General features: G+C 36.0%; 1 protein-coding gene across 2 annotated transcripts in view; it reads right to left on the minus strand.

The window, feature by feature from the left end:
- The window catches only part of COL21A1 (collagen type XXI alpha 1 chain), a 204,565-nt gene that overhangs the window by 46,733 nt on the left and 140,731 nt on the right, over positions 1 to 17,101 (minus strand). For both annotated transcript variants that reach the window (XM_054493050.2, XM_063666271.1), the window contains one exon: positions 3,302 to 3,355. In XM_054493050.2, coding sequence (XP_054349025.2) covers positions 3,302 to 3,355 — 54 coding nt within the window. The remainder of the gene's footprint in view (positions 1 to 3,301; positions 3,356 to 17,101) is intronic.

Genomic DNA, 17,101 nt, shown 5'->3' on the forward strand with positions numbered 1-17,101 from the left:
AAGTAAAGGAGAGGCTCCTACTCCATTGGGCTGGAGTAGGAGAGTCTCGCTCAGTAACTCCCAGTTTTTTACCCACTAGATTTAGGAGGAAAAATTTCATCTCAATAACCTCTACTACCCCATTCACATTATTCTTTGCCTCAGCACCTTGTTTGTCTATCTTTTTGAACTTGGTAATTTAGTTTTTGCTTGTTTATCCTTTTACCATCTATCTCCCCAGCTAGGCTGTAAGCCTCCATGAGGCAGTCACTGTGTTTCCCTCACCACTGAAGCTAAACATTACAGGGGTGGAAGGAATATTGGGAGGAAAGAAAAAAAGAAAAGAAGGAAATGGTTAAAATCTAAAGGGCCACACTCCCTGGAATGGTAAATTATTCTAGTGCAACAACTCTAGACAGGAATAAGTCTTGAATAAAGTGGGAGCAGGCAGGGCAAAAACAAACCCAAATCAGTGTCTGCTTGGGGATAAAAGTGAGAAACAAGCAGCCATGGGAAAGGAAAGCATCTTCTAAGCACTCCTCATTTTATATTTTATATATAGAGAGAGAGAGAGATGGGGTCTTGCTCTGTCGCCCAGGCTGGAGTGCAGTAGCACGATCTTGGCTCACTGCAACCCCCACCTCCCAGGTTCAAGCGATTCTCCTGCCTCAGCCTTCGAGTAGCTGGGACTACAGGCACGTGCCACCACGCCCTGCTAATTTTTTGTATTTTTAGTAGAGACGGGGTTTCACCGTGTTAGCCAGGATGGTCTCAATCTCCTGCCCTCGTGATCCGCCTGCCTCAGCCTCCCAAAGAGGTGGGATTACAGGCGTGAGCCACTGCACCCAGCCTATGTTTAATATTTCTTTTATCTTTTTAGGTTTTATGAAGATATTTCAATAGTATCATGTTCAAAGTAAATATGTGCTCCTCACATTGAATTATGATCTACACAGACTTGCTGGTCAGTCTGCCCTTTCTAACATTGTTTCTACGGGAGAATGAATTACAGATTCCAAATAACTAAACTCACAAACATTTAGAACACAGTCACATCCTAAATTTTTTGTTGTTGTTGTTGTTGTTGTTGTTTTTGAGAGGGAGTCTCGCTCTGTCACCCAGGCTGGAGTGCAGTGGCGCCATCTTGGCTCACTGCAAGCTCCGCCTCCCGCGTTCACACCATTCTCCTGCCTCAGCCCCTCTCCGAGTAGCTGGGACTACAAGCACCCGCCACCACGCCTGGCTAATTTTTTGTATTTTTAGTAGAGACGGGGTTTCACCGTGTTAGCCAGGATGGTCTCAATCTCCTGGCCTCGTGATCCAGCCGCCTTGGCCTCCCAAAGTGCTGGGATTACAAGCGTGAGCCACCTCACCCAGCCTTCACATCCTAAATTATATCCAAGCTCTCATGTCTATTATCTCTTATTTCCCTCTTCCTCTTTTTCCTTCTCTTCTTCCCATTCACCTTTCTTTCTCTCACCTCTTTGTGTTTCTTATTCTCTTTCCCTCATACATGCACACCCACATATACACACACACACACATACACCTACTTTATACTCTGAAACAATAACATAAACAAATGATCACACCCAGTCTTATATCCAGTTACCAAGTCTCATAATTTTTCTTAAATAACAGCAATTATGGCTCAGATATGTTGAGCTCATGCTACCCTATTGAACTTACTCCATGCTTATTAATGCCCTAGTCGAGGCCTTCTACTTCATGCCTGGTCTGTCAAAACAGCCTGCTAACTAGTGCCCTGTTTCCACTTTCTTCTCCTTTCCAATCATTCCACACACACCAGGAGCTCATACACTGCCTCTAAAACAGTTCTTTTTACTATGTTATCTTTTTTTCTCACAAAACTTCAATGATGAATGAATAAGGTTTACTTTTCAAGCTTGCAGTCAAGGCTCTCGATTTTGTAGCCCTAGCCAAGCTTCTACCTTCACTTTCTAACACGCAACAGAGACCCTTCTCTGCAGATTCAGGACCTCATTAAGATCATTTCATTATTTCCTGAGCACACCTTTAACCATCTCACATATGTGTCTTCATTCAGATGAGTTCTCTCTCTCCTGTCTTCCTTTGATTCCCAGTTATCCTTTCATGAACAAATCTGGCACAAACCCTTGGTAAAATTTTTTCAAGCACCTCAGTAACAGGATTACCTTCCTATACTCTTCCAGCACTTAAAATAGCCCCAGCATTTGTGCAATGTTTTTACAATTTTTAAAAATTTCCTACGTAAGCTTCACAACAACCCTATGAAGTAAGCATTATAAGCATCTACACTATTCACACTTAGAGAAAGATATTCAGGGATGTGAAGTGACTTCTCCAAGCTCACACTGCTGAAATGTAGCAGTAGTCATCTCCAAACCCTGGCTTTCTGACTCCGTATCAGATTCATATTTGGCACATAATATAAAGAGTTGGTAATTATTTGCATCATTTTTTTCAGTCTTCCAAATTAAATTATAAGCTTCTGGAAGGTAATAGCATTATATAGAACTTGGCCCAGTACATAATCATACACAAGATGAAATTCAATGAAAATTTTATTAAGTAACTTTAAGAGTAGTTTAATCCCTCTAACCTATTTAAGAAGCTTTGGTGATACCTCTCTCCCTCTTATGTACAATATTTAAATTCTGAAATCTCAACTGAACACTTTGTGATAAATGTGATAAAAATACATCTCAGCTATTACTTCAATTCTTAACCTAGCTCCGCACAAGGCAAATTTCAAATTTCTTGAGGGTAGGTACCTTTGATGAATAAAATAAGATCTGCTGGTATTTAAATGTTGGCCATGAGTTGTAGGAATAAAATATGGGGGCAAACTATATTTTCAAAACTCACCTGAAGTTCAGAATCACCTGAGACACTTGCTAAAAATGTAGATATCTAGGACTCAGATTCAGTACTTTCTTAGTCATGTTTCTCTACCCCTGATTTTTATTGAACACAAGATCCCAAAGAGTATACTATGAAACAATAGATGAGTGGTAAAGTGACATAGACTAAAGGCTCAGCAACAGACCATGATGTTTGTGTTAACCACGCATTTGTTTGGGCATGGGTGCTTGTGGTTTGTGACTCACACTGTTTGCAAAATTCTTCCTGGTTTCTAAAAGAGGATTCAACATTTCAATATTTTATGGTGTTTCACAAGGAGCTTCTACAACATCTAAAATCTGGAAGTCACTGAACAAATAATAGGGCATCTGAGAGAAGAATTTAAATAACCAAAAAGGATTTCGTAACAGGAAAAGAACTTCATCTTTTAGAACTGAAATGAGAAGGTACTCACAGGCTCTCCCCGTGTTCCATCCTGCCCCGGAGCACCAGGGGATCCTGCTTCTCCCTTTTAATGATTTGATAAAAAAATAGAGAATTCAATTTTGAGGTCTGCTTACCAAAATAACAATATATAACATTACATATTAAAGAACCTTAGATACAAACAGAAAAATTAAAATTACTTCTGGACTATTGATATTAACTTTTGCTGACATCAAATAACTTTTTCAGAAATTCATAAAGTGACTATATAAACAAAAATGTGTACATAATGGCAGATAATTAAGTTATAAAATAACTGTGATATTGTATAGTCATTCTTATGAGAATAGACCATCTTATCTCCAAGGTAAATGTGACCAATATTCTATATCAGTCCTATTCATATATACTTTTTCATTTTTATTTTAAAATTGATCATTATATTGGACCTAATTTGACCTTGCCTTCAAAGAGTTACATTTCAAAGTAAAAACAAAACTTTCATTAGGGATGGAGTTATTTATAGGTTATTAGTTGAAATTATCTGGCACTTTAGTATATACGTATTTAAAATAAACATCTATAATGCATATTTTAGGTAGCTGTTAAATTATAATTGTTTTTAGTGATATATACCTTTACATTACTATGCTCAAGTTAAGCATCTTATTTTACATCTACATTTTGGAAGCTAAATTTTTTTCCCAAATGAATCAATTGCTAGTGAATACAAATGTATCTGACACTTCTTCTACTAAAACAATAAACATTAGCTGAACATAATCCTAAAATGTATAATATCTGCAGATTAGTACAACTATTAAACTGTCTGAGCAAAATAAAGGATAGCAAGGAAGAGCCTGTTGACACATATACACACGTACACACCCCAGACTTTTTGAAATCTAACAGTCATTATGAGCCATGCGTTTGTTTCTGTCCAGCAAAATGCTGCATCACAACAAGCAAAGTTCTCTGCAAGCAATTTGCCACACTTGTTTCATACCAAAAAGAACATTTTATCCTAGATGAAGGCAAGATAGGAAGTAAAATAAAAGCATTTTTTCCCGTAAATGTCTCAAATACCTGAGTTGAAATAAGTTTAAGGGAGAAAGAGTCTCAGAATGCAATGCACTGAAGCATATTACAACACTGTCATCCATAATTTCATATTCTAATGAATTTCCCAAAATTATAGAAAATAAAGCACAGAAGAGCCTCTAAAATTTGGCAAACATAATCAGTACTTAGAAAAAAATTCAACCGTATCACATTATATAAACAACAATTCTCCCACTTGTATGAATTCCTGCATTTTATTAGAACTGTGAAATGCCAACTAAAGCCAATATTTCATCTATACCAGTTTTATTTATAAACACTAGTTGAGGATAGAAGGAGCAAAGATTAATGCTTTCCTGAAAATTAACCAAATTAGAGGGAGAGAAGTTATTGCTAATCCAATGGTTCCACAGAAAAGCATATAAAAATATTGGAGGAAAAAATGTTGGATCCACTTAGTTTGAAAGCTAGTTTAAAAAGCCTGAAAAATTCAAGACAAGGGATATGTTAGATCCTAATACTATGGAGAAATAATGCAATATTTTTATCTGAACTTAACATTCATATCAATAGTCAGAAGGAATCTCTCCTATTAGTAGTTCTCAAATATGGTCCTCAGACCAGGCAAGATCAACCTCTTCATTTAACATGGGAACTTCTTCAGAATATAAAATTTCAGGCCATACTGCAGCATATTAAGCCAGAATCTCTGGGTGGGGGCCAGCAATCTATGTTAATAATTCTTCCAGGTGATTCTAATGCAGCCATTTGAGAACCAGCACTGCATAAGTCATTAGATCATTTAACTTCTCCTACTTCGAGGTACTGTCATATGTGACTTATAAAACAATCTGTGGTTCAATTTTCTGTATTTAAAATAAAGAGGGTAAGGCACTTGCCAAATAGTAGAAACAATTAATTTGAAATTATTAGGTTGGTGCAAAAGTAATTGCAGTTTTTGCCATTAAAAGTAATGGCAAAATACATGATTAGATGACTACTTTGATTTACAAAATCATGACTACTTTGATTTATAAGATCTCTACTTTTTTCTGTCTGTCCATTGACCTAATATCATTTTATTTTAATTAGCAGGAGTTTTAAAAACGTAAGTAGCCATCAGCAAGGTTCATCAATAATGAAGTTCCACAATTATTTGAGGATTTAACTTATTATGTTCTTCCTACTTTATATTAGACACTTATTAACTGAATAAAATATCACATTCTTTATTATCTATAGCAGTGATTTTCAAAATTTAACTTCATCTGAATCACCCAGAAGGTTTGTTAAACTGCAGATTGTGGGCCCCATCCCAGAGTTCCTGATACGGTAGGTCTGGGGCAACCCGCAAAATCTGCGTTTCTAATAAGTTTACAGAAGGTGGTGAGACTGCTAGTCTTGGACAACACTTTGAGAAACACTACTCTAGCCCAGATCTCAAAACAGACTTACAGACTCTTTCTGCACTTATGAATCCCTCTCTTCTATGAACTACTACAACATTGTATAGCTTTTCGCTTAGCACTGAATTTTATTATGCTAAGTTGTTCAGCAGGTGTCTTGTTTATATGTGTTATTTGCTTGACTTGCACATTCTTTTAAAGGTAGAAAACATAACTTATAGGAGTTTTTTTAATCACCTACAATACTTCGACTAGTGCCAAACATAATATAAAACTACAAGTACCCTTCTTTACAATCACTGGAGTATATCAAGGAAGGAGGAATAGACTATTTATTCTTCAATGTTCTATTTCAAAGGGATAAAGGAAATGGGAAAAACATTTGTGGATAAAGCGCTAGCATTTACTGTTGGATAATTATGCAGTTAGTTATTACAAGATAATGGCCAGTCATCTTTACCTAAGAACACTCTCTTCATTTTTTAATAATGGATTTTAATAATGTTTCATCAAGAAATGAAAGGACAATTTCTACTTGGCATTTTCCTTGAAATAATCAAATGCAAGATACAACCAGCCTGTGAAATTTAATATTGTTACCAGAACTTAACCTGATCACTTGATTACTTTTATGACCTGGATAACCTGGTGCAGTTCAGTTTGTTTGGCATTTGAAAAAGTATAAAACATGGCCCCATCTCCAATTTATTGCTTTTCTATTCTGTTATTAACTCCTTTCTTGATATAACATAATTAAGAAAATGTCATGCTTAACATTATTTCTCAATCTAATTTCTACAGCTAACATCAAAAATGATTTATTCCACAACAAAACAGTTCTTTAAAAAAAGGAAATTTAACTAAAACCAGGCATGTGAAACTTGCATTCCATGTGTATTTCCTTTCATGCTGTGGTCTTTGGTATTTACCCCAAAAAAAATAAAAGGATGGAAAGTAATTTAGTTTTCTTATAGCAATCCTCAAAATCAGGTAGAAGGTATGGTTTACTGATCATGAAAATATAGTTTAATTTTGAGGAAGATCCTTGCTTTGTTAAGGAAACACTTTATTTTGACTTTGATCTTATGGCATAGTTTATTCTTCATTTGTAAACAAATCTCTAGCATGCCTGAGGATGTATTAAAGATGTAAGACTGAGGAAGCTTCTCCTAGCTGACCAAGAAAACAGACAGGACATTTGGAAGGTATCACGCACATCAGTGAGCATACGAACTAGACCTGGAACCCTCACTCTGCCATGGAACTAGCTGTGCATGTTTAACTAAATCCCTTCCTCTCTTTGAACCTGATGTTATGCATAAAATGCCATTAATACTCCAAACTTCATAGATTTGTTTTTTAGGAAAATAACAGCCTTTGTGAAAATGCCTGATGCAACTCTTGGCACAGAAAGAAAGATCCACTGCCACCAAAAAGTTGAGGTTTTAACAATCCTTTATTCATGATGTATTTTTGGCTATATTATTTTCAAATAATATATGTTATTTCAATACTTGAACTGCTATAGTTTGTCATTATAATTTTGGCAAAATGAGTATTTTTCAACATAAAGCCAATCCTTCTTTATTCTAGTTAAGATATCATCAAAAACAGTAGGGTCAATTGTTTCATCATTATTTTCTATAACTAGGAGAGAATATTTGGGTATAATATGATTTCCAGCCAGTTGGTGAGCAGAATTTTCATTAGTTGTTGTTATGGCTATGTCACCTTGGACAAGTTATTTACTCTAGTTCTTTGTTTCCTCATCTGTGAAAGGATAAATTTTTTCCACTTACAACTCATAATGATTTATGAGATTAATGAGAAAATGCATGTACAGTGCTGTAAAAAGAGCCAAGCTCTTGGAAAGTATCCAATGAGTTACGCCTTTTGTTATAATCTCTCCTTTTCTGTCTTTGGTTCTTTGCATATCCAGCTTAAATATCACATTTAATTATTTCAACCACTTTCTAACTAAAATTCTTGTCCTTTACCTCACTCTGCATCCACCATACTGGTTTATGCAAATTCCAATGTTGAGTAAACCAAACTGAAAATAGCCTCAGCCTATGCTTACGTTCGAAGTATAGCTATGGAGGAAAAATACTACAATAATCATACAGATTATAACTTCCAGCTTCAACTGGACTTCAATGCAACTTCTATATTTCCTTTATCTCTTCTCTGCCACATTTTTCATGTATATAGAAAGTTTCCGCTATATAAAATATTCTCCAATCAACAAAAGCTTTTTTCTCCTTCTCCCAACATTCTAAGAAAAAACAGGATACAAACATTCTGCCACCAAACCAACACACTTACCTGCATTTGCACCCATCCATTCCTCTTTTATTTTATTACAGTAAACAGGAGTCCTTCATTCAATCTAGTTCCTTATAACTCTGTTCTATATCCCATTCTTTCCCCTTCTCTAAATAAGATGGAGCTTCTTATCTGTGTATAACTGCTTACTCAACATCTTCCCGTGGATGTGCCACAAGAATCTAAAATCAACACATTATGTTTCTCACTCCTCCACATCCCCAGCAGAAAACACACCAAGTCCTACCCAGTAATCTCATTAACTAAAGAAACTTCTAACTTCATTATACATAAAAGAAGAGACAATCTACAACTAAGAAGACCAGCAAGCTATCTAAACATGTACAACCCTATTTATTATTACAGGTCAAAATATATACAGGATATTTCAAATTTGAAAAGAATTGGCAGATAATATCCAAAAAAGAGAACAAAAAGAAAAAAAAATTAAAACTTTTCATATTTTCCTCACACAAAAATAAACATAAAGAAAACTGAAACAAAATATTGTAACCTGGATTAACAAACATTATACAAGTGTTTTGTTTTTTTTTTGAGACGGAGTCTCGCTCTGTCGCCCAGGCTGGAGTGCAGCCGCACGATCTCGGCTCACTGCAAGCTCCGCCTCCCGGGTTCATGCCATTCTCCTGCCTCAGCCTCCTCAGTAGCTGGGACTACAGGCGCCCGCCACCACGTCTGGCTAATTTTTTTGTATTTTTAGTAGAGACGGGGTTTCACCGTGTTAGCCAGAAGGGTGTCGATCTCCTGACCTCGTGATCCACCCACCTCGGCCTCCCAAAGTGCTGGGATTACAGGCGTGAGCCACCGCGCCCGGCCAAGTATTTTTATTAGTTAAAAAATTCAGAATAAAAATGCATAAAAGGAAGATATGAAATAATAATTTATTCAGGAATCAAAAAGACAAAATCATCTCAGATGAGAACGATGATTAAATTACTAGAAACCAAGGGAGAATAGATTTAACTTAAAATTATAAACGGCAATGAGGAGAAAACAAGCATAGCCAATAAAAATAGACTTTTGAAACACATTAAAGGATCAGAAACGATAGAAGACAAATAAATTTCAACATATCTGTAATTGGAGTCCTTGAGATATAAACCAAAAAAAAGTAACAGAATTTATATTTAAAACTATAATTCAAAAGAACATTCCAGAAAAAAAAAATCCCTGAATCTTCCTTTCTAAAGCTTTTTGGAGTAACTGGGATTTTAAATTCTGAAACATATGCTATTAGACTTTAAATGCAAAATTGTTTTTGTTTTAAACTCTCATCTTCATAGGAAAAAGAGTCACAAAGGAAAGACAGATTGGCATCAGCAACATACATGTTGGCAGTGTAAGCAATATTTCTAAGAAATTCAGAAAAAAAAAACAGTGAAAAACGGTGAGACAAGGGTTTTATAGTTAGCCAAGCTGTCATTCAAATAATAAAAGTGTATAAAAACATACTAAAATATCAAGAATTCAGAATACTGTATTCACAAGCCCTTCCAAAGGAGGAAAACCTTTATTAAACCCAAATGTGACCGTGGAATATTGGTAAAGGTGCTGGTGACAAACACTGAGTATATTTAATTGCAGATCTGAAACAAAGATAAAAGTGTAAAAACTATTCTATAAATATTATATAATCTGATAAGGTAGAAATAATTAAACAAGAAGAAAAGGATAAAGAAAAGGAGAAAATAGAATTCATTAATTTCCACATAGATAATAGGGTATAATTTAAATTTAACACAACAAAGAGTTGATGCTCAAGGTATGTAAAAGGAGAATAACAGAATTCTGAAACGGATATTTACAGGGAATAGTAAACATAGTATAAAGACCACTAAAATAAAAATATAAATTTTCCTAAATCCCAAAGAAATTAAAAGCAGAATAGGAAAAGGCAACAAAAACACATTGAGAAAGAAATATAGTCAGTATAGCATAATTTACATAATAACAAAATTACAAAGTGAGTATTTTGACAGAGATAAGACCAAACCTATCAGACAATGGGTGAAAATAGACTTAATCTATTAAAATAAAAAAATTCAGACTGCTTTAAGAAGCAAAGACCAACTCTACACTTGATACAAGAGACACAACTAAAACAAAGTGACTCAAAAAGCTAAAGCTAGACAATAGAAGGATGGGCGAAGGTGCAGCAAGCAAATAAAAATAATCAAAAAGAAAACGTGTAATCCTGATACCAGAGAAGGTAAAATTCAAGTGAAAAATTATGAAAGGAAACAAAAAATATATTTTATAATGCTAAAGCCACAATTCAAAATGAAGATGTAGTAGTTAAAAATATCTATACAATGAATAATGTAGAAACTACATTCATGAAACAGAAGGTGAAAGAAAAAATAGACAAAAATGCACGAATAATAGGACACTAATACACCACTCTGTTCAAGACAGGCCAAACAAACAAAGAATTAAGTTATAGAAGATCTAAATAAGATATTCAATAAGGTAGTTCTTATGAATGTATATTGAGTTTTACACTCTGAAAATAGAGATTTACCTTCTCATATGCACAGGGAACATTCCTGAAAATCAAACATACAATAAGTCAAAGAAAAAATTCACTAAAACTTATAAAGAAGAAATTATACAAACATTCTCTGATACAGCGCAATAATATCAGAAATTAGCAACAAAATCTAAATAAAAGGATTTTCACCCTAAAAAGACTTTTAACTCTTTAAACAACTCTTAGGAAATAGAGAAAAACTAGAATTACAAAATTTCTTTTAAAAAAAGTTAATGAAAACATTGCATATCAGAATCAAGGGGATACAACTTAAACAAAGATGAGAAAAATATTCAGTTTAACTACTTAGATAAAAAAATAACAAGAAACGAATGTAAATCAATTCTCAATTGCAAAAGCTAGAAAAAATGTAGGAAAAAAGAATAAAGAAATAAAATAGGATAAAAGTAAAAAACAAAAATTTAATGAAGTCAAAAATTAAATTACAATGTTGGATCTCTGAAAAAATCCAGCACAGGAGGGAAACCAGAAACACATAAAAGTGAAAAAAAAAAAAAGTAGAGAGTGCAAGCATAAATATTCAAAGTAAGAAATGATGACCAAGGGAGAATAATCATTAAAACAGAGAAAACTTTTTAAAAATCATGAGAGGAACTTGCACAATTTTATACAAGTCACTTGAAAAATATAGATGAAATAATAGTTCCCTAGGAGAATGAAGCTTATTATTATTGACCCTATGAGAGAAAGAATGCTTAAACAGACAAATTCCCATGGAGAAAAATAAGAGAAAGTTATCCAAGAACAAAAAAGAACCAGGCTCAAATGACAGAGGGGAAGAGTAGGAAATATTCTGCAGTGCTTGATTTCAATTGTAAAGTATCAATAAGAAATTATCATTACAAGATAATATCAGGAATGAAATAAAGGACATTACTACAAACCTACAGACGTTAAAAGGACAAGAATAAGGCAATATTGTAAACAAAATATGCCAAGAAATTTGCAAGCTAAATGTTATGGACAAATTCATTGAAAGGTACAAATTGCTGAAAGTTGCTCAAAAGGAAAGATAAAATCTAAATAGGTGTATTATTAATTAAAATGTTCTTTAGACATACAACACACCTGCAAAGCTCAGGCCCAGAGGATTTCACTGGTGAATTCTACCAAACATATAAGGAAGAAATGACACTAACACTACACAAATGCTTTTAGAAAAGAAAAGCCAGTATTGTTTTGATATTAAAGCTGGACAAAAATGTCACAAAAAAGAAAACTGCTGATCAAAATCATCCGTGAACATAGACACAAATAATATGAAATAAAACATTTGCAAATTGAATCCAGTAATGTATAAAAAGAATATTATAAGATAACCAATTGTGGTTTATCCCAATAATGCAAAATGAGTGTAACATACAAAAATCAATGTTGTATATTAAGAAAATATGAGAGGAAAATTATATAATCAAGTCAGTGAAGGCAGAAAAAGCTTTTTTTTTTTTTTCAAAGTTCAACATCTAATCATGATATTTTAAAAGAAAATTCTCAATAGACTAGGAATAAAAGGGAATTTTCTCATCCTGATGCAGGGCTTTTATGTAAAACCAACAATTAACATTCAATGTTAAAAGACTGATGGTTTCTACCTAAGGTCAGAAGCAAGGCAAAAATATGCACTTTTATCCCTTCTATTTGTTATTGTATTGAGGGCTTGTTTAGTGAATAAAACTATTAGAATAAATAAATTTCATATAAATTAGTACAGAAGAAGAAAGCTGTCTTTATTTGTAGTCAATATAATCATCTATGTAGAAAAACCTGAGAAATCAACAAAAAAAGTTGCAGGAACTAAGAAGTGAATTTAATAAGATTGTAGGATATACAATCAATATACCAAAACTAATATTTCCATATGCTAGCAACAAACTGAAAAATTTTTCAAAGTCTATTTATGAGTATGAAGAAATACAATAAAATACTTAGATTTGAACTTAACAGAAGACTTACAAGATCTGAAAACTATGAAACTTTGCTGAGATAAAATAAAGAAAACTCACATAAGTGAAACAACATACCATGTTCATGGATTGAAAAATTCAATATTAAGATGGCAACTCTCCCCAAATAAATTTAGAGACATGAAGATGCTCTTCCCTCTAAGATTTGGAGCTTAAGTCTACACCCCACCTTGAGTAGGGCTTGAATTTGGTGACTTGCTTCCAAAGAACAGAATATGGGATGAAAAAGTAGTAAGAAAGCTTGTAAATACTATAAAACAGGTGATCATCATTAATATCACCAATGAATATTCATCTGGATAGCATGTACATTCTGATTTGATAAAAAGGGCACTTGAACCCTCTGTTATCCTTTTCCAAAAAAAAAAACCAAAACTATAATCCGAATGTAATCATGAGGAAAGCATGAAACAAACTCAAACTGAGTGATATTCTACAAAATACCTGGTCAATAGTCTTCAAAACCATCAAAGTCATGACAGACAAGAAATGACTGATAAACTATCACAGATCAGTGGGAAATAGGAAGGCATGACAAATAAATGTAATGTGGTATCCTGGACTGGATCCTGGCACAGAAAAATTACATTAGTAGAAAAACTAATGAAACCCAAATAAAGTATGGAGTCCAGTTGACAGTAATGTGCCAATATTGGTTTCTTAGTTTTGACAAATATACCACAGTAATATAAAATGTTGACTTCAACAGAAGTTGGATAAAGGGTATGAGGAATTCTCTACTATATTTGCAACTTTTCTGCCATCTACAATTATTCCACACTAAAAACTTTGGCCAGGCATGGTGGCTCATGCCTGTAATCCCAGCACTTTGGGAATCTGAGGCGGGTGAATCACCTGAGATCAGTAGTTTGAGACCAGCCTGGCCAACATGGTGAAATCCCGTCTCTACTAAAAATACAAAAAGAGAAATTAGCCATGCATGGTGGCAGGTGCCTGTAATCCCAGCTACTCAGGAGGCTGAAGCAGGAGAATGGCTTGAACCTGGAAGGCAGAGGTTGCAGTGAGCCAAGATCATGCCATTGCACTTCAGCCTGGGTGACAAGGGTGAGACTCTGTCTCAAAAAAAAAAAAGAAAAAGAAAAAACTTTAACACATCCCACAGGCTCTCTTGGTAAAAATTTTAAAACTGATACTAAAAATAATATGGAATTTATGTAAATCTATAATATCTGTTACGATTTCTAAAAAAAAAAATAGAGTATTTACGCCACACAATTTCGAGGTGTATTTTAAAGCTATAATAATTAAGACTGTGTTGTTGAGGAAAGAATATGGGTATAAATTAGTGGAATGGAATTGAGAATCTAAAAATAGTTTCCCACATATTGATCAATTCATATTTGGCAAAAGTGCTAATGTAATTCAAAGGGAAATGATAGTCTTCAATAAATGGTGCTAGAATAACTGAATCTCCATATGGGAAAAACATGAGACCTGATTTTTATCTCATACCATACATAGAAATTAATTCAAAATAAATCAGGAGGGAGGCAAGAAAGATGGAGTAGAAAGCTCCACCCATTGTCACCGCCTCCCAGCAAGAACACCAAGTTAACAATTATCTACAAAGAAAAAACACCTTCAAAGAAACAAAAATCAGGGGAGCACTCACGGTACCTGGTTTTAACTCCATATTGCTGAAAGAGGCACTGAAGAGAGAGAAAAAGCAATCCTGAATTACCGACGCCACCCCTCCCCCTTCCCCAGCAGAGGCAGCATGGAGTGGAAAGCATTTCTGGGTGCTAATGAAGGGAGAACACAGCAATTGTGAACCACTGAAACCAGTGCTCTCCTGTTAAAGCAGGAAGGAAAACCAGACCAAACTCAACTGATGCCTGCCCACAGAAGAAGCTTTTTTTTCTTTTCTTTTCTTTTTTTTTTTTTTTTTTTTTTTGAGACGGCATTTCACTCTTGTTGGCCAGGCTGGAGTGCAATGGCATGATCTCGGCTCACTGCAACCTCCACCTCCCAGGTTCAACCGATTCTCCTGCCTCAGCCTCCCAAGTAGCTGGGATTAGAGGTATGCGCTGCCATGCCCGGCTAATTTTGTATTTTTAGTAGAGATGGGGTTTCTCTATGTTGGTCAGGCTGGTCTCAAACTCCTGACCTCAGGTGATCTGCCTGCCTTGGCCTCCCAAAGTGCTGGGATTACAGGCATGAGTCACGGTGCTAGGCCCAGAGGAAGCATTTAAACCAGCCCCAGCCAAAGGAGAATTACCCATTCCAGTGGTCTGAACTTGAGTGCCTGTAAACCTCACCACCAAGGGCCAAAGTGCTTCAGTCTCCAAGTAAACTTGAAAGGGAGCCTAGGCCATAATGTCTGCAACTCATAAGAGAATCCTAGTGCTGAACTAGGCCCAGAGACAGTAGACTGGGGAGGCACACAACATGCTGAGACCCAAATTGGGGCAGCCAAGATAGTGTTGACAGCATCCTTCTCCTAACCCCAAACTGCAAAGCTCATGGCTCCAAAAGAGACCCCTTCCTTCTATAATCCTTGAGGAGAGAAGAGGGAAGAGTGAAGAGGACTTTTGTCTTGTATCTTTGATACCAGCTCAGGCACAGCAGGATAGGGTACTGGCCAGAGTCAAGAGGCCCCCTTTCAAGGCCCTAGCTCCCAGATGACATTTCTAGACACAGCCTGGGCCAGAAGTAAACCCACTGCCTTGAAGGAAAGGATGCAGTCCTGCCAGCATTCATCACCTGTTAACTGAAGAGCCCTTGGGCCCTGAATAACTAGCAGCAATACCTACGTACTACACCAAAGGCCTTGGTAAACCTCTGAGACTTGTTGGCTTCATGTGAGACTCAGCCTCAAGCTGTGGTGGCTATGGGGTAAAACTCCTTCTGCTTGAGACAAGCAAAGGGAAAAGTAAAGGAAACTCTGTCTTACACCTTAGGTACCAACACTGCCATGGGGAAGTAGAGCACCAAGCAGAGTCTTGGGGTCTCCAATTCCAGGACTCGAGTCTTAGACAGCATTTCTGGACCTGCCTTGGGCCACGGGGGATCCCACTGCCCTAAAGAGTGAGTCCCAGGCCAGGCAGCATTTACCACAAGCTGACTTATGAGACCTTGGGGCTCAAAGAAACATCAGTGGTCATCTGGCAGTACTCCTCAGGGCTAGGGGTGGTGGCGGATATGAGGTAAGGCTCCTCTGCCTTTGAAAGGAGAGAAAAAAGTGAGAAGGACTGCGTCTTGTGGTTTAAATGCCAGCTCTGCTGCAATACAACAGTATACCAGGTAGACATCTAAGGTTTTGACTCTAGTCCCTGACTCCAAGATGGAACTTCTGGACCCATTTGGGGGTTGGTGGACCTCACCACCCTGAAGGGAAAGACATAGGCCTGGCTGGCTTTGCCACCTGCTGATTGTAAGGTCACAGGGCCTTGAACGAACATAGGCAGCAGCCAGAGAGTGGTCAGAGCAGACATTGGGTGAGACCCAGTGCTGTGCTGGCTTCATATCTGACCCAGAGCATAGTGGTGGTGGTTACAAGGGTGCTTGTATCACTCCATCCCCAGCTTTAGGTGTATCAGAACAGAGACAAAGACTCTGTATGTTTGGGAGAAAGTAAGGGAAGAGAACAAGAATCTCTACCTGGTAATCCAGAGAATTCTCCCAGACTTTGTTCAAGACAATCAAGGTGGTACCTCTACAAGTCTGCAAGAACAACAATGTTACTGGGCTGGGGTGTACCCTAAAGCAGAAACAGCTTAGATCACAACACCCAAGTCCTTTCAGATAACTGGAAAAGCTTCCCAAGAAGGATGACTACAAATAAGCCCAGACAGTGAACACTACAATAAAGACCTAACTCTTCAATGCCCAGACACTGAAGAACATCTACTAGCATCAACACCATTCAGGAAAACATGACCTCACCAGATCAACTAAGTAAGACACCAGGAATCAATTCTAGAGAAACAGAGATATGTGACCTTTAAGACAAAGAATTCAAAATAGGTATGTTGAGAAAACTGTAAAAAATTCAAGATATGCAGAGAAGGAATTCAGAATTATATTAGATAAATTTCACAAAGAAATTGAAATAATTACAAAGAAACAAAGCAGAAATTCTGGAGCTGAAAAATGCAATTAGCATACTGAAGAATGTATCAGAGTCCTTTAATAGCAGAATGAATCAAGCAGAAGAAATAATTGGTGAGCTTGAAGATAGACTTTGGAAAGAAACAGTCAGAGGAGACAAATAATAATAAATGATAGAGTATGCCTACAGGATCTAGAAAATAGTCTCAAAAGGGCAAATCTAAGAGTTATTGCCCTTAAAGATGAGGTAGAGAAAGAGATAGGAGGTAGAAACTTTATTCAAAGGGTTAACAGAGAACTTCCCAAACCTAGAGAAAGATATCAATATCCAAGTACTTGAAGGCTATAGAACACCAAGCATATTTAACCCAAAGACTACCTGAAGACATTTAATAATCAAACTCTACAAGGTCAAGGATAAAGAAAGG

This window comes from Pongo pygmaeus, chromosome 5 (genome assembly GCF_028885625.2).
Source record: "Pongo pygmaeus isolate AG05252 chromosome 5, NHGRI_mPonPyg2-v2.0_pri, whole genome shotgun sequence".
NCBI lineage: Eukaryota > Metazoa > Chordata > Mammalia > Primates > Hominidae > Pongo > Pongo pygmaeus.